General features: G+C 52.2%; 4 protein-coding genes across 7 annotated transcripts in view; 1 reads left to right on the forward strand and 3 right to left on the reverse strand.

The window, feature by feature from the left end:
• Window positions 1-966: 966 nt before the first annotated feature.
• On the reverse strand, window positions 967-9,206 carry TNFAIP1 (TNF alpha induced protein 1). Of its 2 annotated transcripts, XR_014949520.1 has the most exons (7): window positions 8,849-9,206; window positions 7,221-7,390; window positions 6,503-6,592; window positions 6,366-6,418; window positions 5,588-5,783; window positions 2,003-5,245; window positions 967-1,958 (listed from the first exon to the last, which is right to left on the reverse strand). XR_014949520.1 is itself a non-coding variant. In XM_021533060.4 (6 exons), the coding sequence occupies exons 1-6, from the start codon at window positions 9,063-9,065 to the stop codon at window positions 5,027-5,029; spliced, it is 945 nt and encodes a 314-aa protein (XP_021388735.1). In that variant the 5' UTR covers window positions 9,066-9,206; the 3' UTR covers window positions 967-5,026. The 2 variants fall into 2 exon arrangements, 1 of the variants encoding a protein (XP_021388735.1); XM_021533060.4 differs by having other exon boundaries at window positions 967-5,245.
• Window positions 9,207-11,260: 2,054 nt separating this feature from the next.
• On the forward strand, window positions 11,261-15,749 carry IFT20 (intraflagellar transport 20). Of its 2 annotated transcripts, none has more exons than XM_085557178.1 (4): window positions 11,261-11,655; window positions 11,870-11,955; window positions 12,527-12,630; window positions 14,792-15,749. In XM_085557178.1, the coding sequence occupies exons 1-4, from the start codon at window positions 11,529-11,531 to the stop codon at window positions 14,928-14,930; spliced, it is 456 nt and encodes a 151-aa protein (XP_085413304.1). In that variant the 5' UTR covers window positions 11,261-11,528; the 3' UTR covers window positions 14,931-15,749. The 2 variants fall into 2 exon arrangements, with proteins under 2 accessions (XP_085413304.1, XP_021388734.1); XM_021533059.3 differs by lacking the exon at window positions 14,792-15,749 and adding an exon at window positions 13,088-13,519.
• TMEM97 (transmembrane protein 97) lies at window positions 13,120-17,347 on the reverse strand. The gene is made up of 3 exons (XM_021533058.2): window positions 17,207-17,347; window positions 15,993-16,137; window positions 13,120-15,147 (listed from the first exon to the last, which is right to left on the reverse strand). The coding sequence occupies exons 1-3, from the start codon at window positions 17,324-17,326 to the stop codon at window positions 14,897-14,899; spliced, it is 516 nt and encodes a 171-aa protein (XP_021388733.1). The 5' UTR covers window positions 17,327-17,347; the 3' UTR covers window positions 13,120-14,896.
• Window positions 17,348-19,757: 2,410 nt separating this feature from the next.
• NLK (nemo like kinase) overlaps window positions 19,758-20,588 on the reverse strand; it is a 35,938-nt gene continuing 35,107 nt past the window's right edge. For both annotated transcript variants that reach the window (XM_085557177.1, XM_085557176.1), the window contains one exon: window positions 19,758-19,991. In XM_085557177.1, the coding sequence (XP_085413303.1) occupies window positions 19,937-19,991 (55 nt within the window). In that variant the 3' untranslated portion in view covers window positions 19,758-19,936. The remainder of the gene's footprint in view (window positions 19,992-20,588) is intronic.

The raw sequence follows: 20,588 nt of genomic DNA on the forward strand, positions 1-20,588 counted from the left end.
GGGGAGAGCGCCGACCCCGGAGGGAGCGGGGAGAGGGAGAGAGGGGAGAGAGGGAGAGAGAGGGACGGGGGAGAGAGGAGAGGGGAGAGAGGGGAGAGAGGGACGAGGGAGAGAGGAGAGGGGAGAGAGGGGAGAGAGGGGAGAGAGGGACGAGGGAGAGGGGAGAGAGGAGAGAGAGGGACGGGGGAGAGAGAGAGAGGGAGAGAGGGGAGAGAGGGACCGGGGAGAGGGAGAGGGACCGGGGAGAGCGCGGACCCCGGAGGGAGCGGGGAGAGGGAGAGGGGAGAGAGGGAGAGGGACCGGGGAGAGGGAGAGAGGGGAAAGAGGGGAGAGAGGGGAGAGAGGGAGAGGGACGGGGAGAGGGAGAGAGGGACAGGGAGAGGGAGAGAGGGACCGGGGAGAGGGGAAAGAGGGACGGGGGAGAGGGAGAGGGACCGGGGAGAGGGGAAAGAGGGACGGGGGAGAGGGAGAGGGACCGGGGAGAGGGGAAAGAGGGACGGGGGAGAGGGAGAGAGGGAGAGGGAGAGAGGGACTGGGGAGAGGGAGAGGGACGGGGGAGAGGGGAAAGAGGGACGGGGGAGAGGGGGAGAGGGACGGGGGAGAGGGGAAAGAGGGACAGGGGAGAGGGAGAGAGGGGAGAGAGGGACCGGGGAGAGAGGGAGAGGGACCGGGGAGAGGGGAGAGAGGGACCGGGGAGAGCGCGGACCCTGGAGGGAGCGGGGAGAGAGAGAGAGGGACTGGGGAGAGAGGGAGAGAGAGAGCTGGGGAGAGAGAGAGGGGGGAGAGGGGGCCAAGGGACAGAGGGGGACAGAGATCCGGGGGGCCAGCAGGACACGGAGCATTTGGCACACGGATCCCCCGCTCTGCCGCCGGCCCCCCCAGTCCAGGAGCTCCAGCCCCAGATCCTCCATGGGGATCGATCACAAAAGTTCCAGAGACCCACACTACCAACAAAAAGCTATGATGTTGGAGAAAAATCACAGAAGACAAAATATAACACTTTATTAAAAATTAGTGTTCTATTTTTCCTTTTAATGCACTCATGAAACACTTTAATCAACAGATAATTGATTAATTACTGAATTAACTAGGTACTTTGTCTGTAAAACTGACCCTTAAAAGTTAGACATGAAAATAAAACAAAGACTGAACCTCTAAGAAAATAACTTGATCCCAGAATGTCAGTTTAAACAAGATCAGCAATCATATTTGTTATCCACTGGATATAAAATATCACAGAAATCCAAAAGAATGCTTTACTCTCAATAAACAATTAAGTGTCAGCCACCCTGTGAGGTAGGGAAGGGTCTCACTACCGTTCCACTGGATGAGAAGGGACACAGATCCAGAAAACAGAGCCTGCCGTCTGTCCCTGAGGGAGGATGGAGCTGGACAGGGCTCCAGGCACACCTGAGCTGTCCCACGGCACAGGGAGGGCGGCTGGGGACCAAACGCCACGGATTGTCTCAGAACACCTCACTGTGGAAGGCAGGGGCTGCTGGGCAGACCCACCCAGTTCAGGTGTATGTCAGCACTGCCTGGAGAGAATTCTGTCTGAAAATTAAAAACCTGGAGAAGAACAAAATCAAACCAAGCCCACAGCAAGCAATGCCCGTTCAAACACAGCTCTCGGTGGCAGCACGGCCCCTCCAACACCCTCCATGTCCATCACTTATTTTCTATTTTAACCAAGACATGCACAAGATAAAAGTCACTGGAGTGGAACATTGCAGCAGGATAAATGTCTCCCGTTCACAAACCAGAACGCCAAGGTGCAGGTTAAGCAGTGACTTCAGTCTGGGCGCTGACCGGGGCTGGCACCCAGCCCTGCAGAGCTCTCTGCTGTGACACGCTGCCCAGTAACACCCACCTGGAGCTCCTTCCAGCAGCCACGTTCACACAGCTAACACCCACCTGGAGCTCCTTCCAGCAGCCACGTTCACACAGCTAACACCCACCTGGAGCTCCTTCCAGCAGCCACATTCACACAGCTAACACCCACCTGGAGCCTCCCTCCTGCAGAGGGCCGGGGCTGCTTTGGGAAACAGCCCACAGCCCTTTGGCACAGGCTGGGCACGGAAAGGAAAGGCTCCCATTGCTCCCTCCGCCTGCCAGGGCAGAGTCTGAATGCATAAAGATTTGATTAAAATCAGGAGTGAAGAACATGGTGAGTCCTGTTACAATTCACACCCTACAAGTGGGGCAAAAAGGCTCTTTTTTCTCCCAAAGGCTACTCCAAATTCCCAGGTACACCATTAATGCAGCCACCAGTGATGGTCTGGGTGGAAGCCAGTACAAGTCTCAACTTGCAGACTAACACCTATAATTAGAAACCTGTATTGTCTTAATCTGTGCTTAATTTGAGCAGAGAGCCTTGGAGAGCTCACTGCAAACCCAATGCTGCCTTTAGACGGCACCATCCTGCTCACTGCTGCTGCTTCTGCACTACACTGGCTGTAAACTCATGTTCTAGAATGTCTAGAACATTCCTGTCACAATAATTAATAGTTTTCAATGATGTAAAGACTGATTAAGGTGATAATACAAAGCATGTGATACATCTCAACTCCAGTACTTGAAATGATCAGAACCTGGTGCGACAGAGACTGGACCAGGGCATGATTTTGGGGCAAGGAGATTCAGTGGCACCCTGTGCTGGAGCAGCTCCAGACAAACAGGACTCAGGAGAAACTCCAGGGAAATGAAAAGGATATCTGCACATCTTTTAAACATGCATAGCTGCTGACAGTTCTTACTGATACATTTCACAAACACCAAGAAGATCCTTTGCCCTTGGTAAAAGATTCTCACAATCCAGATGGTTCTTAAAACTGTTTGCTTCCCAGGTTAATTAATCTAAATCCAAATCAGAAATTAATACTACTTGTTGGCTGTGGGAAATAGGGAAACGAAAGCTAAACCAAAACACAGGCTTTTCTTACAGTGTAACAACTCACAAGTTGGATCCATGTTGTTAATGAATCCTGTGAGTACAAAAACCCTCTGGAGCAGCAGACAGATCTGACTCTTTCACACACTCTTTCCCACATCTGTCCTCCCCAGAAAAAATAAAAGCAAATATGACATTTTTCTGCTTATAACTTCATTTAAACACAGTTTTGCAAGGCTATCAGCATCACTTACTCTGTTAACATTCACTACGATACTAACAAGAAGAAAAAAATATAAATCATTTGCCAAGAAACAGAAGTGCCACGTTTTTTAAATGGCATTAGCCTTTGTTACAAGAGAGAAAAAGCACAAGATAATAACTTGAAGCTATTAGATGCAGCACAAAGACCCCATCACTGCAGCCTCTGCTGGTGCCTTCTAATTAAATAGCATCACTGGAGGGAAAGAGTTTTAAAAAACCACATCACACTCTAGCAGAATTAGAGAGGCAAGAAAATCCTGGAAGTCTGTTAGTGTTTTCTTACTAACCCACAACACTTTAATTTTCAAAAACCTGAATGGATGCAAATAATTTTTTGTTCCCTCCCCTGTTCTATTACTCCCAAAGCATCTACATCTCAATTTTCCTTATGAACTCCCTGCATTAAGTTTGGATTATTTTCTTGCCAGGCTTTTGTAGTAATTTTCTTTAAATGTCACGGGTAGATTTGGCACTGGTCAAAGCAGTTCAAGGCTGACCACTGTGGAATCTGGAGCTCCATGACTGAGGACAATATGGGAACACAAAGGCAGCTGTGGAATATATCCAAAACATCCCCGGCTCCCAGTGGGCAGCCAGCAGGAATAACCATGACAGTGGCAGAACTGCTACTGACAACTAAAAAATACAAGCAAAAGTTTAAAAATATGACAATGGTTTTTCACACTAAACTTGAAACCGTTTCCAGAAAATTTCCAGACATTTCTAAATTTTCAAATTTCCAATTTTACTCCCACCTCCTGAAGTGCCCTGTACAATCAGCACCAGCCAAGCACTCATAAAGAAGTGATTATTTCAGTTTAAAATCCAGTATAAGCCACCTCTCTCCTGTGCCTAAAGCCTCTCACAGTTCCATGCTTGAACAATATTTTCATGGCTGTTTTACTTCTTCAACTTCTACACTCTAGAAGGGATTCAGGACACAGAACTTGAATTCACATATTCTAGCCTTAGAAAACACTGTTTAGCCTGTACTTCTCCAGCCACTCCAGCAATTTTTCCCCCACTGCTTGAGAAATTTAACATTAAATAGCACTTTTAGGACACAGGAAGAGAATAATGTAAAACAAATTCCCCAGATTGCCCTTCTTTATATAAACAGGATTTCACCGTGACAAACCTCAACGAGGGCAACAGTGCCACAATCTGCTCAAGTTTGCTTACTTCAGGTTTCTTCCCTCACCATACCCATTTCCCCCTCTCCCAGGACCTGTACATTTACATTTTCAGAGATTTCAATTTTTCACATGGAGAGGCTGATGACTTGATTCTTACCACTTTGGAAGAGCTTGCCTTGGAATCAATGAGTTCTAAAGACACTATCCTGGAACACAAACCTTTGAGGTGTTCTGGGGACAGGGGTGGGAGAGCACAGGTGCAGCTGACTGGCCAGCCAAATGTTTCTCCTGGGGGTTATCCCATGTAGGGTCTGCCAAGAGCAGCCACATTCAAGTTCTCTCTTCAGTATCTTGATTTAATAACTGCAAGTTCCACTAGACAAGGCCCTTAAAGGGGAGCTGTCCAGAAAGAGCTTTTCAAACCTCCCCACCTCACTCAGAAAGAGCAGCGCTGCTCATGGCAAGGGGGAAACTGGCAAATCGTTAGATAGGAAAAGCAACCACAAACTGAGAACCAGCGTCCCACATCCCCCTCCCCAGCAGGAAGAGGGGCCAGCCTGCAGGGAAAGCACCAGGTGCACAACTCACACCTCAGTTCTCCAAGCCCTCGGCCTTTAGTGCTGCTTTGTGCACGCAGTGCCCGGGGCCGAGGCGCCCCAGAAATCGGTGTCCAGGGATGCCCCGCTCCTGCCCAAGGTCGAGCACGAGCCGGAGCAGCCCTGAGGAAGCAGCACAGCTAGTGGCCGAGCTGGCGGTCGTCGTAGGTGCTGTATCTCTTGACGTGGATGCGGCGCACGCGGTCGCGCAGCTCGAAGCCCTCGTCGTCCTCGCTGTGCGAGGCCTGGCTCCGGCTGCGGCTCGTGGCCTCCAGCAGCGAGTTATCCGGGACTCGGGGCGTCTCGTACAGCAGGACGTTTAGTGTTTCCTCGTAAATTCGTGCCTCAGGGAACTCAACCTACAAAAAGGCAGCACATGTCCTGCTCCTCATCCATCCAGGACAGCAACTGGAACACACACCCACACGTGAAAAGGTGCTGAGCCATAAACCCACACATTATAAAGAGTAAAAAATTGCTGGTAAGGGATGACTCCCACCACCAGGTCACTCCCTCACCTGATGTTTTAGATTGCTCTAAAGGGGATAACTATCTCCAGTTGTTAACATTGGACTCTAGTAACCTCAGCTGCAGCGCTGCAAATTCAAAGTTAACTCCTGAAGTTAGAGAAACTCTGCAGACTCCTGAAGCTAACCACGACCGTTTCTAACCCGTAGCACAGGCAGGTGAAGCTCCATTACCTTGGTTTGCTTCTTCTCCGTGGCGTAGACGATGGAGGTGCAGCAGACCTCGGCCAGCTTGCGGCCCTGCCCGTAGAAGGACCAGCAGCAGATCTCGTCCCCGATCACGTCCTTGATGAACAGCACCCGGCCGTTGAACCGCAGGGACAGCTTGTCAAACAGCTCGATGTTCTTCAGCAAGTTGTCATCAGAGTTACTGAAACACAGCAACAAAAGCAGGAACAGGGCTTTTCATGCACCCATCTCTGCCTGTTCTGCCAGCTTTCAGCACTGATCCAACTGCAGAATACAAATAAGTAGTGACTCACTGCTGCATGCTGCCAAGAAAAGAGGGGTAATAGCCCATTTCAGATACTAACACACTGCTCTAACCCTATGAGCAAACACACCAGCCTTTAGAGATCAACTTACACAATTAATAAGGACAGCATAATGTCCCAAACTATTACATCAACTATCCATGCTCGAGATTATCAAATCCCACTTCAGTGAAGTTCTCTGGCTTGATGACAGCAGAAGCCTAGTGTGTGCTGCAAGGGCCATGTGCTCCGCATCCTTCACACCACAGACACACTGCCAGCATGAACACATTATTTAAAAAATAAATTTTATTGACAGACATTCAATGTAGGACCCTAATTACTTTTCAAAGCAAGATACAGTTGTCAAAACCCAAAACAAACCAAAAGAAGTGAGGTTAGATCATCATCATTGTCCACTCCCATAGTAAAAAAGCAACTTTCCCACTAAAGTGCGAGGGAAAAAAGAAGGGACATACCTGGTGTAGGAGTATTTATTGTTGCTTCTATTATGCAGCAGTTTAACAACAGGCTGTTGGGAGTGAGAAAAGAAGAAAAGGTAAATTCCACGTTTCAACACATTTAGCATAAATCCACAGTTGATAAGAGCAGTTACTTTCATTGATGACTCTATCAGTCTCTCCTCTTCTTTCGGTGAGGTGATAATAGGGATGCTGCAGACAGGTTCATACAAGTCTTTCTTGTCCTGTTTTAATGAAAGAAGAAAGAGAGGAAATAAGAGAGGAGTGCTAAAGCTGACATTGCTGCTGCTGCCTCCTTCAGCCCCTCCAGCCATGTTCCCAAACGCTGTGATGCACAGGAAAAGAGCTGGGTTGCTACAGTAACCACACAGCTTACCTTGATCTGCAACCCAGAATCACAGCAGAGATTTCTTATCCCCGGAAGGCAGCAGTAATTGAAATATTGAGATGCAGGTGGATGTCCTCAGCTATAGCGAGGACAAGGTCTAGTCATACTTGGTTTAAGTGGGTTTAATATTCCATCCTTTCTTGAAGAAAAGAAGGAGTCTGCAGTAGTTTTAATCAACTCAAACCACTGCACAAGAGCATCAGCCACTGTGAACTGAACACTTAGCAGAACAGGATGTCACCAACATGAGCCAGCCCTCAGGGACACAGAGCCAAGTGTGGCAAGGACAGGCCATGCCCCCAGATCCCTCACCACCTATTTACTAAATTGTATTTTAAAAATGCCTTGTACACTTCAGAATTGGTGCCATATCTAAGGCCATGAAATAATCTCTCAAGTTGTCCTAACTAAATTTTATAAGCAAAACACCCATGAAACACTTCACAGGATACTTCTGATCTTACCTGCAGGGCTGCTTGGCACATGTCCACCAAGCCCTGGATGAGATAGTATTTGGCTTCTGCCATCAACGCTTTGATCTCCTGCCTGTGTTTTGGAAGTGCAATTGTGTCATCTCTGAGATAATTTAAAATTGTTCCGAAGTGCTTCCCACAACGGTCTATAAGGATCCAGCCTGAAAAATAACCAACACCTTTCAGTCACCTCAACACTGGAGGCTTGAAAAAGCTCCCTGGAGAGGTTAAACAACACTGAGGTTTCCTGATACTGCTCAGGACACTTTTCCCGTTTCACCCAGTGGAAGTCCCTACTGCCTTTGAGCAAACTGAAGTTGGTTCCAGAACAGAACCTGACAGTGGAGCTCCTTTAGTATTGCCCAGATGTTCCCACTGCTTTCCAGCACCCCAAAAGCAAAGCTCCAAGCGAAAAACATGCAGCTTCCACCACAATGCACTGAGATTGCTGCAGGAACCCAACTGCAGTGCTACACTGTGATGCTGGGCAGTCAGCAACCTCAGAGCCAAGGAAAGACTAGAAGAGAGAATTCACCAATGACTGCAACAAGTAAATCTGGGTAAGTTCTGTGGCCTAACAAGGAGGATTTGGCAATTATCCAAACACAACTGCTGCTGCTGTTTGGAGGTAAAAAGAGAGAGAAATGTTCTGAAGATGATAAAAGGCAGATCAGCCCAGAAAACCCAGCGTGGGGGGGTAAAGTTGTTCTAGTCCCCAAACAGGAGCAAAGAACAGGACAGACAGATCAGGAGGAAGCACAGAAGGGATGAAGCAGAGGAACAGTAGCAAATGGACAAATTCTTGGAATTTTACAAAATCCCTGAAGTAACATTCCTTAAGGAAACAGGATGTCTGATTGCTGCCAAACAATAGCAGTGTAGGATCAGGCAGGCACAAGGCTTAGTACGGTGCCAAACCCTTTCCCATAACGTTGAAGGCAGGAAAAAAGTGTTACTTTGGAATCTAGGTACAGAAAACAACCTAGGAAAGTAAGCTAAACCCCTGTTGGACCCTCCAGCTGGAGCTGTCAGAACATAACTCTTGTTTTCCATCCAGGCTGAGGCTCTTACACAAAATTGTCTGTTCTGCCCTTTATAATGTATCAGGGATTTAAAATATCCTGTGTCCAGCTGGAGGTGATACACTGCCTGATTGATCCCTAAACGCTGCCATGGCACCATGAGCCACAACAGAAATATGCTGCTCAGGAAAAGGGGGGAAAAAGATTTTTCAACAAAGCAAGGCAGGCTATTCTGAGCCTCAAAGCTGAAAACTGCACGTCCCTCCTTATGTGCGTGGTTTGAATAATGCCACTGCTCGATGTGACAGAAATGACAACCCACAGACTGTCTGTTCAGTCTTTACAACACCACCACCAACCTTGCTGACCAGCTGTGAGGGCAGGAAAGAGGACCAGACCTTCCCCAGTTCATTTGAGTAACAAAACCAAGTATTTCTGTAAAGCCAAAGGATTGCTAGCACTGTCAGGAGGACTTGGCTTCCTAACATTCCCAGTTATTTTTGGCAGGAAACATTCTCTACATCCTCAACAGAGTAAAACCACCACCAAACCCCAGCTGTTTTACAAAACTGTCAGCAATGAAAGCCATACGCTTACCTTCCTTGTCGGTGAGCACCTCCATCCTGCCGCTGAACATGGCCTTGAGCATGGTGTCGTGCCTGGTGAGCACCTGCACCGTGGTGTAGTAGAGGGAGCCGCCGACGTTGAGCCGCACGTACTTGTTGCCCAGGCTGCCACCCTTCAGCCCGCTGGCCTTGGGCTTGTGGCCCGCGGCCGGGCACAGGGCGCTGCCCAGGCACGTGTCCCCCGACATGTCCTTCTGGAGGTAGATGACCACCCTGCAGCGCGTGGGCCGGGCCGGCCCCGCCGTGGTGCCGCGGTCACGCCTCAGTGCGCCAGGACAGCGGGGCAGGGGCCAGCATCACCTCGGGCTTGGCACGGCGAGGGCACAGTGAGGGCTCGGCACGGCGAGGGATCGGCACGGCGAGGGTTCAGCACGGCGAGGGATCAGCACGGCGAGGGCACAGCACGGCGAGGGATCAGCACGGCGAGGGATCGGCACGGCGAGGGCACAGCACGGCGAGGGCTCGGCACGGCGAGGGATCGGCACGGCGAGGGATCAGCACGGCGAGGGATCAGCACGGCGAGGGCACAGCACGGCGAGGGATCGGCACGGCGAGGGATCGGCACGGCGAGGGATCAGCACGGCGAGGGATCAGCACGGCGAGGGATCGGCACGGCGAGGGATCGGCACGGCGAGGGCTCGGCACGGCGAGGGATCAGCACGGCGAGGGATCGGCACGGCGAGGGATCGGCACGGCGAGGGCACAGCACGGCGAGGGCACAGCACGGCGAGGGATCAGCACGGCGAGGGCACAGCACGGCGAGGGATCAGCACGGCGAGGGATCGGCACGGCGAGGGCACAGCACGGCGAGGGTTCAGCACGGCGAGGGATCAGCACGGCGAGGGCACAGCACAGCGAGGGATCAGCACGGCGAGGGCCCAGCACGGCGAGGGATCGGCACGGCGAGGGCCCAGCACGGCGAGGGATCAGCACGGCGAGGGCCCAGCACGGCGAGGGATCAGCACGGCAAGGGATCAGGGCCCGGCACGGTGAGGGATCAGGGCTCAGCACAGCCAGCAGGGCAGCCCATGGCCACTCCAGACGCAGACAGGGATGTCACTCTGCAGAAGAGACACTTCCTAAGGACACAAGAGCACACATCCTGGCAAAACTCGATTTAGCCATTTTTCAGACAATTGATGCAGCCAATGATGTGTCACACTTCTGAGGCACGCGAAACTCCTGACTTCCTGTAATTGTATCTCCAGCCAGCACTGCAAACACCACACAGTACCAAGGGCCCAGCTCAAATGGTGCTGGAATTCAGGTCCCCCTCGGCTTCCCAAAAGAACCCAACTCTCTTTGAGCCCAGCTGAAATGCCCCGCAAGAGCTTCCTGCACCTCCTTCAGCTGGGGTGTGTGTGAATCCCCCTGAGCGGGGTTTGTTGATATTGGTTGGACTTTAAATTGGAGACACAAATGTCTCTTCAAATGCCTCAACACTGAAAAGATGAATCACAAGGTTCTATTTTCTGGTAACTCCTTCCATTCAAAACTCTCCTGCATCCATCCTGGAGCCCCAAACAGTGAACGTAGTTCTAATTTGAAAAGAAAATAAACAAGGCTCCCCATCACATACACCACTGTTTGTCACTGCTGTCCTGCCTTGCTTTAAACCCTCAAAACCCCCTTTTTAGACCAGTGGCATGTTTGCAACAGCAGCCAGACCGAGGCTTTGAGGAGACAGGAATCCAACCTGTCCAACAGAGCTCCTCAGAAGAGTTCGCAGTCAGTTCTGTCCCTCCAGGCAGTTTGTCACTGCTCTGACCGAAGAACGAAGCTAAACACCAGCAAAGAAGCTAAACCCCCTGCCCAGCCAGCGCAGGCAGGAGCCAGCACAACTCCTGTAAATGGTCACTGGGGAGCTGCGGGGCCTCTGCTGTAAACAGCCCCTTAATTACCCCTTTAGACACGACCGAAAGCTCCCCACATCCCGTCCCGTCCCTCCTGCCCCGCGTGGGAGGCGGGACGGGCTGCGGAACAACGGCCCCGCGACGGGACCCGCCCGGCTCGGCACGGCCGGGAAAAGGAGCGCCCCGGACGGCTCGGGGGTACCGGGGGAGACCGGGGGTACCGGGGGAGACGGGGGGTACCGGGCAGACCGGGGCTACCGGGCAGACCGGGAGCCCGCCCCGCCGCTCACCCCGGGCAGGGCCCAGCCAGCGGCCCGCGGGCCGTGCCCCGAACCTGCCCCGGGCCCGCTCCGCCCGAGCCCCCCGGGCACGGCGGCGCGGCCCGGGCCAGGCTCCGTCCGCCCCCGGCCCGGGGAGGCGAGCGGAGGCGGCCCGGCCGCGCTCCCCGCCCGGCCCCGCACTCACCGCGGCTCCCCCGGCCCGGCCCGGAAGAGTTCCCGGGCTCCCGGCGGGCGCAGCGCGGCGGAGGCGGGGCGGAGCAGCCGAGCCCGGCAGCGCCGGCGGAGGCCCCGCTCGGCTCGGCCCGGCTCGGTTCGGTTCACCCGGCTCGCCCGGCCCGGCTCGGCTCGGTTCGGTTCACCCGGCTCGGCTCGGCTCGGCCCGGCTCGGCTCGGTTCACCCGGCTCGGTTGGCCCGGCCCGGCCCGGCCCGGCTCGGCTCGGTTCACCCGGCTCGGCTCGGCTCGGTTCACCCGGCCCGGCTCGGTTGGCCCGGCCCGGCCCGGCCGCTGCCCCGGGGATGGCGCAGGCGGCGCTGGGCGCGGCGGGGCTGCACTTCGACGAGCTGAACAAGCTGCGGGTGCTGGAGCCCGAGGTGGCGGCGCAGACGGCGCAGCTCCGCGAGGAGTGCCGGGCCTTCGTGGACAGTGAGTGCCGCGGCCGGGCCGGGCACCGGGCACCTCTGGCCTTCTCTCGCCCCTTTTTCTGATGCCGCCCGAATCGTAAAACCTGCCTGTTTACTGTAAATTATAAACGTACACCGGAAAACTATACGATACCTAAAAACTATACGGCAAAGCAAGAGCATCAGATCTATTTAGGGAAGTTCAGGGTATCACTTGACGATATTTTTCTTTACAGAAACAGCAGAATTTCAGAAAATAGTGGGCAGCTTGGTTGAACTCGTTGACCAACTGGCCAAAGCTGCAGAAAGCGAGAAGATGAAGGTAGGGTGCAGTAAATTCCTCGCCTCTCTGTGCGCTGTCCTGTGTGGGGCCTCTCTAATCCCTCCCTCCCTTTACAGCAGAAGCAAGGGTTCTCTGTCAGCATCCTGCTGGCATTCCCATGGGATTAACCAGGCCTTTTAAATTGATACTTATGATAATATTAATCAATAATAATGAATTCATTACACTCATGACAGCATCACATTACTCACACACGTACCAGTCCTGCTGTCCCTGCTTGTCTATATTTCTGCACAGAAATACAATATGTGCTTTTTAATCACTCCGTCTTGGTAGAACTTGTCCTCCAGAGGCAGGAGAGGCCTCTGGTAGCCTGAGCCTGGCTGTAGGACCAGTGCCCAGTTTGTGTGTCACCGATTTGTTCCTGGAGTTTGGGGGAAGCCCAGAGGCTGCGTGCTCAGCCCCAGTCCCACCAACCCCTCAGGAGCACAGCGTCGCCCTCTCTTATTGCTGGCACAGCTGGAATGCCTCACAGTCAGCCTGCTGGGAGGGAAAGGGGCTAAAGGAGTTAACCAAAAACCCTCCACACGTGCCTGCCCTGTCCTGCCAGGCCATCGGTGCACGGAACCTGCTGAAGTCGATCGCAAAGCAGAGGGAGGCTCAGGAGCAGCAGCTGCAGGCTTTGATAGCTGAGAAGAAGATGCAGCTGGAGAGGTGAGTTGTGTGTTCAGTGCTCCGGGGTGCTGTGCAGGCTAGGAAGGCTCAGGGTGGGCTCACTGCCTGTGTCGTAGGACCCTTGGCTGGTTCAGACAGCCCCACCTGCATCCACAGTGTGTCCTGGCCAGGGCACATGGGAACAATGCCACAGGCCTGCAGTGAACTAAAGAGGTTCATTTCTGAGGACTTTGGGGCTGAACAGAGGCAGCAGGGGCAGTGCAGAACTCAGAGCCCTGCAACAGCCTCGTGCCTGGCTGGTAAAGAGCTGCTCTGTGTGACTCGGGCACCTGCTGCATACAGGGGACTCACACTGGTAGCCAGCTCCTCACACTGGTAGCCAGCTCCTCACACTGGTAGCCAGCTCCTCACACTGGTAGCCAGCTCCCCTCTCACCTCCCAAGGCTGCCCTGACCCAGCTCACGCGGGGTCCTGGAGCCTCTGTTTTGTCCCACAGGTACCGGATCGAGTACGAGACTCTCTGCAAAGTCGAAGCGGACCAGAACGAATTCATTGACCAATTCATTTTCCAGAAATAGAGGATTTTAAGATAAAAGCCAACACACATGGACACTTGACCATTCCAGAATCTTGAGAATTTCAGAAATATGCAATTTCCACTGAGCAGGAGTGCAGATGGCTTGTACAATGGAGGGGCTGTACCTCGGTTTGAGTGTACCATGGCAATAAGGAGGGCTGACAGCTCACAGCTGCACAGACTGTTCTGGCCTTTGATTTTATACCAGTTTTGTACAGTCAGTAGTTCTAATTCAAATTACAATTTAATTAATGCTACTGGTGCTTTGTTGTGTCACTTTTTGAAGTCTACAGCTCTTTCCTAGAAATCAGAAAATAAATTACTGTTCTCAGACTGTCTAGCTGTACCAGATTAGTTGCTCCTCCTCTGTTATTTTTCAGTGTAAAGGTTTACACACAAGCAGCAGTACTGGATCTTATTGGATCTATATACGCTTATGTTACTTTTTCTATAGAACTACAAAAGAAAGACAGAAATGTATGATTTCCAGAATGGACCAGTTACAGATAGAAAAAAGCAGAAACTACATGAGAATGAAGAACTTTGAACTGTTCCTGAGGAATGTCCATTCACAACTGTCATAATAATGAGAGCTGAATCCTTTTAAGGGCATTATTAGGATGGAACACCAGACTGATAAGGGAAACCATTCCAAGTGTTAGTGACACCAGGAGTGCACAAACTATATACAAACTACAAACACAAGTGTGAACTCGAGCCTCATGCTGGAAGTGCAAATAGATGCATTTTGTGTACGTCTGTAGCACTTCAGTATGGAAATGTTGCCCTTTCCAAAGCCTGGGGAAGGATGAAACTTTACACAGTGAATAAAACGTGCCAGCAGTGCCTGAGCAGCTTCATGGGGCCCATCACCTCACCAGGCTCCAGGTGAAAACCAACCCCAACCACAGAACTTCGAGCTGTAGTTGTAACTTATGCATGGATTTACTCTGTGATCTCTCCACCATCTCATGGTCACTCTAAGTTCCTTCATCCATTCCCTGAAGAAGAATGAATGCAGTTTAATGCATTTAGTTATTTATTTCCATACCAGAAGTGATTTTAGGGGAGAAAGAAATTTCCAACTCCTTGGTTACAATTCCTGAAGTACTTCAGAATCCTCTAGGCAGTACTCCTGGTTGTCAAGGGTAACTTTAAGCATTCATGAATCCAGATTTTGGCACATTTATCATTGATCAGACATTTATAATGAATCAAAATGAAGCAGAGCAAAGGCGGTGGAAATTTTAAAGGAAGGGGCAAGGAAGAATCATGATTTGAAATGCTGCAAAAGAACAGCTTGGCAAATCTGTGTGTAATGAGCTGGGGATTCTTCAGAATATGTGGTTGGAAGACAGATTTTCTACTTGAGTGGTTTCCAAACAGTCATCTTGGGAAAAGGGACCTTGGAAGAACAGTATGAGCTGCAGAGTGTGACTGAATGTGTGTGTGTGTGTGTGTGTGTGCGTGTCCCCTCACAGTTACACATCAAAGGGTTAAAAGACATTTTCCTGGGAGAGAGGCCTTGCACAGACCCCACCCCAGGCTGGCCAGGCCCCTGCCAGAGCTGTGTGTGGTCGAAGCAGGGCCGTGCGCTCCAACCAATTCCATTTTTCCTTGCAGCAGCCAGTGCTCTGGGAAGAGCCACTGCAGCCAACACGAGGGAGACGTTTGTCCCAGAGGAACCAAATGCAGCACAGGTGTGGTGTGTTCGACTTCCAGAGCAGGCTACTTCCTTTTCCTCTTCTCCACGTGTTTGTAGTGGGGGTTGCAGAGCATGGTGAACAGGAGCAGCAGTGGGATCAGCAGGTACGGCAGGTAGATGGAGAGCAGCACCAGGCGCTCGCGCAGCGTCTGCGGGCCCGCGTGCTCCGACTTGGAGAAGTCGTGGAACAGGATGTGGGCCAGGATGGCAAACAGAGTGGTGGCCACGTGGGTGGAGTAGATAATGGCAGGAGTCCTGATCCATCTGCAGCTACCTGTACAGAAGCAAAAAGGAAACCTTATTTAAGTAGTTTGAAAAAACAGAATTCTGAGGCTTGTGACAGAACGCTGACTGCTGCCTCTCTGCCAGGGTAAGGCATCACTCAGATTGAATAGGGAGCAGAAAAAACCCTCAGTACTAGTAGGAACTGAGGAAATTTCTCTCCCCTGATGGCAATTTAGAACAAAGGGGTGATCCTGAAAGTTCTAAAGTAACAAAGTGAGTACACAGGCTTGACCCAGACCTTTAGCTGCCCTGGAAATTAGCCAGATGTCAAATGCTGATGGTGGTTACACAAATGGCTGCACCTGACAAGGGCCTGTAGTTACAAGATTTTTTTCTGACAAACTTTATTCCGTGCTGTCGAGGCAGGACAGGAATGAGAAGACTGACCAGAAGGCTGCATGAGAGTGAAACTCTGATTTATTCAAAATGCACTCCTCTTTTATACAGAACTTTGTGATGACCAACTCCAATGGTTCTGAAGTGAAAACAACCCACAGCATTGGTGCAAAATGCTTGATGTACAGTGATAGAACTTAACTATAAACAATGTGAAAAACAAGAGAGATAAAAAATTATTTACATTCTTCTCCAGCTCCTTCCCAGGTTTTTTGCCTGGCTAGAAACTCTCAGTTTCTTTCTTTGACTGAATCTGAGTCCCACACCGTGCTGCTTTCTCAGGCAGAACACCCGTATGGGCCCTAGCAGCCCAGCCCTCCACAGTACCTCCCTCAAACCCCCTAATCATGGTACAGAAACGTTCTCTGCTGCACAGCAGCAGCTGTCCTGCAAAAATGCCCCCAGGACATGCCCTCAATCACTGTGGTTTCCCCCCACCTTTCAGGAAGGCATAGGCAGCGATGGGGAAGAAGGGCAGCTGGAGAAAGGCTTCACAGTAGATGAACGCCTTGAACCACTCCGGGGGCTGCAGCATCATGGGGTCCCTGAAGGCAGTTGCATACTGCTGCAACAGGTCTGTCAGCTGAAAAAACCCAAAACAACAGTCAGTCATTGAGCATCCACCACAGCAGGGCACAGCTCGTGGTTCTCCATGGGGTGAACCACCAGGGTGTGAGCCCAAGGTTCTGAGTGGGGCTGGGGGCTCCTTTTCAGGCTGCTGCAGGGGAACAGCCCAGCACCAGAATTTGGGCTCAGTCAGTTGCAATTAATTTCCGACAGAAATGTAAACTCCAGCATGGCTTTACGTTGGACTTTGAACAGAGAGATATGCATTGAGATCTGCTGGTTAACGATTAATTGGAAATGGTTCCTATAGTGGAGTAATCCTACAGGCAGTTCCGATGGCAAGAACCAAATCACCAGCTGTAAAGCTCAAAGAGGAGGTGACAGCCCACCGCACTCTGACGATGAGGGCTGAATTAATTACCTGCCATCCAACTGTTATTTTAATTGATTTTATGATGTTTATTGTCTTCTATGATTTTGCTCAAAACCCAGCAAACCAGAGATTTTTACTAATAAATTCGGCCGCTGGCATGGCTGCTCCTGCAGCGGCAACAGCTCCCTGTTGAATTTTTTGTAGGAATTAGAGGAAAAGTCGGTATCGGAGAATGCCGCAGGAGCCAAGGCCGGGGCACGTGGCTGCCGCAGCCTCGGGGCCGGTGCCTCGGGCGACAGCGGGACAGCGAGGCCGTTCGGCGGAAAGGATGTCCCTGGGCACTTGTGGAACAGCCACAGCCCGCTCCGGGCAGAGGAACGTCCCCACGGCCCATTCCGGGTGAGCTCGGTGGGACGGGACACGGAGCGGCCGCCACATCCCGGCACAGCACCGGCCGCCGGCGCGGCTGAAGCTTTCGTGGATCCAGATTTGTGTCTGGATCCCGCTCCCGTTCCTGCTCCTCCCCAGTGAATGACCCGCTGTGACTCATGCCGCGGGCAGCGGCACCGCTCGCTCCCAGCCGCTCTCTCTCACACGTTCGCTGCCGTTTCTCTCCCCCCGCCCGCCGCCTCCGCACACGAGACTCGGCGGAGGCCGCCCCCGGCCCCACCGCGCGGGCGGACGCCCCGGCCCGAGCCCCGGCCCCACTCACGGCCCGCGGCGCGATCCCGGCGGGCAGCAGCGGCTGGAGGTCGATGAGCGCCGTGATCGGGATGTGCGAGAGGAAATAGAGGGCGAAGAGCCGCTCCCGCCAGCGCGGAGCCGCCGCCATCGCCGCGCCGGGCCCGCCCCCGCGCCGGCCGCGTCCCGAGCGCCGGCCCGCCCCGGCCACTCCCTGCCCGGCGCGCCCCTCCCGCTCCCGTCCCGTTCTTTCCTCCCTCTTGCCCTATTTCCCCGTTCCCTTCCCTTTCTCGGTTCTTTCCTCCTTCTTGCCCTATTTCCCCGTTCTCTTCCCTTTCCCGGTTCTTTCCTCCTTCTTGCCCTATTTCCCCGTTCCCTTCCCCTTTCCCCGTTCTTTCCCCTTTCCCCGGCGGTGCCGGCAGCCGCGCCCGCCCAGCCCGGCTCCTGTGCCCCGTGCTCCCGCACCTCGGCCCGGCCGCTCCAGGGCTCGGGCGCGGCCCGCTCCCGTCGCTACCCGGCCCGCTCGGCGGGGCTCCGGCTCTCCCTGCGGGGCTCCGGCTCTCCCTGCGGGGCTCCGGCTCTCATTGCGGGGCTCCGGCTCTCATTGCGGGGCTCCGGCTCTCCCTGCGGGGCTCCGGCTCTCCCTGCGGGGCTCCGGCTCGCACTGCGGGGCTCCGGCTCTCCCTGCGGGGCTCCGGCTCGCACTGCGGGGCTCCGGCTCTCATTGCGGGGCTCCGGCTCTCCCTGCGGGTCTCCGGCTCTCCCTGCGGGGCTCCGGCTCTCCCTGCGGGGCTCCGGCTCGCACTGCGGGGCTCCGGCTCTCCCTGCGGGTCTCCGGCTCGCACTGCGGGGCTCCGGCTCTCATTGCGGGGCTCCGGCTCGCACTGCGGGGCTCCGGCTCTCCCTGCGGGGCTCCGGCTCTCATTGCGGGGCTCCGGCTCGCCCTGCGGGGCTCACCGCTCACCCCCGGCCCCAGCCCCGGCTGCGGGACCCGCACGGAGCCGGGAGCGGCACCTCCCGCCCCGATACACCCGAGAGAGAAAGGGAAACGTCACAGAGCGAGCAGCCCGGGGGACGGCAGGCAGGAAAGAATGATGCCACCACCGCCTTTTCAAATGTCACATTTAATGTTTTCACCACTGTACTCCAAATCTACATTTTACAAAGTGACCAGCAAGTGTGCCACATTAACTGACCAACCTCTGAGATTTTACCTTTCATACCAGTGTCTTCTGGGGCTCGGTAATTAAACACGTTTCTCATTCAAGTGAATTGAAATGCTTCAGTTGGTTTTATTCTCAGGAGCCTCATAAAAAACAAAGATATTGCACCATCTTTGTTCAGTTATTCAATGTTTGTCTCTTTCACAGCAAATAATTACTTCATTGAAGTTAAAACTTCCAAACATAACTTACTAATAGTCTCCAATTCCAGCTCAGATCACTCTTGTTGAAAATACTCTGCTAAATACAGATAACTTACAATAACTTTAACAGTTAATTGTCCATAACAAACACCATGGTTTCTCTCCAGACCAAGGCTCAAATTTTAAGACCACCTTTTAGTATTCCTTTGTACAGGTGAAAAACAGTCTTCAATTTTCTAGTCTTGTTTTAAATACAAAAGTTGGAAGGGACATTCAAGTTTCAAGTCTCCACACTAAACTTAAAAAAAAAAAAAAATCATGTGGAGGTAAACAAACCAAGTTGTATACTCCAGGAGGTAGAGGCCTTCAATTTGTGTTCATATATACATATGCACAGAATTCAGTGTTCCAACAGAAAAAGAATTAGCCAAAAAGTAATAAAAGTTATTTACTACTGTGACATTTCAAGACTTCCACAGCTCTGTCTAAAGACACGAACACAATTAACAGAATTCCCTATGTGCTTTTTTTTGTCCTTTTTTTTTTTTCTCTCAACTGTCCAGTGCAGGAAAAAGTTCTCACAAAATTTCACAGACCTAAAATGTGCAAGCTAGTTTCTCTCTATACAGCAATGATGTCAGGGATCTTTGAAATTAGCCCATAAATGGAATTATTTACACACATAGAAGATGCATGCTGGGGGGTTTTATGTAAGAAAGAGCAGAAAAACTTCTAATAAAAATAGATTAAATATATATATATATTTATACTGGGTAAGGAAACAGAAGTTTAGTCTCTCCTAGTCACAAACTCATTCTCTCTACTCACAACATTTGATTTTGGAACAGCACACATCACCATCACAGCTCTAGTGAGAAGCTATTTATAGGGCTGGGCATTGGGGGATGTGGCCATTTCCCATGGCCACAGCCACCCAAAGGGACTTCATGATTGGTCGCAGTCAAGTTTTCTGTATTCCTTAGTTTTAGAAAACCCAAAATCTTCAGGAATGGCTCAATATCAAAATGTACGTCTATCTGTTTGTACAATCTCACTTCAATAAAAAAAAAGGAAAAAAAAGGAAAAAAAAAAAGAAAAAACCTCCCCGAATTTGGTTCAATTCTGTTTGTTCTGAGCTGAGCCATCACAGCTGCACTAGAATTCATAAAACACGTGCAACTCTGGGTAAAATATTTTCTTCTAAAAGCACAACCACTTTACAAGATTAAAAGTCTAGTACATTTCTAAGTATTATTCATATTGTACAAGTAGTGGTTGTTAATTTAAAACTTCATTAGTAAAATTACAGTACGAGCATGATTAACCTCCAGAATTGCAAATCCCAGACTCCAGTGGAAAGCTACATTACATCTTCAGTAGTACGGGGCGCTCCGGTCACTCCCACACCAGCGGCGACGGCGGCATCTCGGAGGGCTGGGCGACCGTGGAGCTGTGCAGGACAGACAGACAGACAGACAGCTCACTGCAGGGCCCAGGGACACAGCCCCACTGCTCAGGGGAGCAAACACCCGGGCCAGCACACCCCAAACCCGAGCGGGACCAAACACCCGGGCCAGCACACCCCAAACCCGAGCGGGACCAAACACCCGGGACAGCGACACCCCAAACCCAACTGGGACCAAACACCCCAAACCCGACCGGGACCAAACACCCAGGACAGCAACACCCCAAACCTGACCAGGACAGCGACACCCTGGGACAGCAACACCCCAAACCCGACTGGGACCAAACACCCCAAACCCAACCGGGACCAAACACCCGGGACAGCGACACCCCAAACCTGACCAGGACAGCGACACCCTGGGACAGCAACACCCCAAACCTGACCAGGACCAAACACCCGGGACAGCGACACCCCAAACCCAACTGGGACCAAACACCCCAAACCCGACCGGGACCAAACACCCAGGACAGCAACACCCCAAACCTGACCAGGACAGCGACACCCTGGGACAGCAACACCCCAAACCCAAGCAGGACAGCGACAGCCCAAACCCAACAGGGACCAAACACCCGGGACAGCGAC

Source organism: Lonchura striata, chromosome 19, assembly GCF_050655825.1.
Source record: "Lonchura striata isolate lonStrDom1 chromosome 19, ASM5065582v1, whole genome shotgun sequence".
In the NCBI taxonomy this organism is placed as follows: domain Eukaryota; kingdom Metazoa; phylum Chordata; class Aves; order Passeriformes; family Estrildidae; genus Lonchura; species Lonchura striata.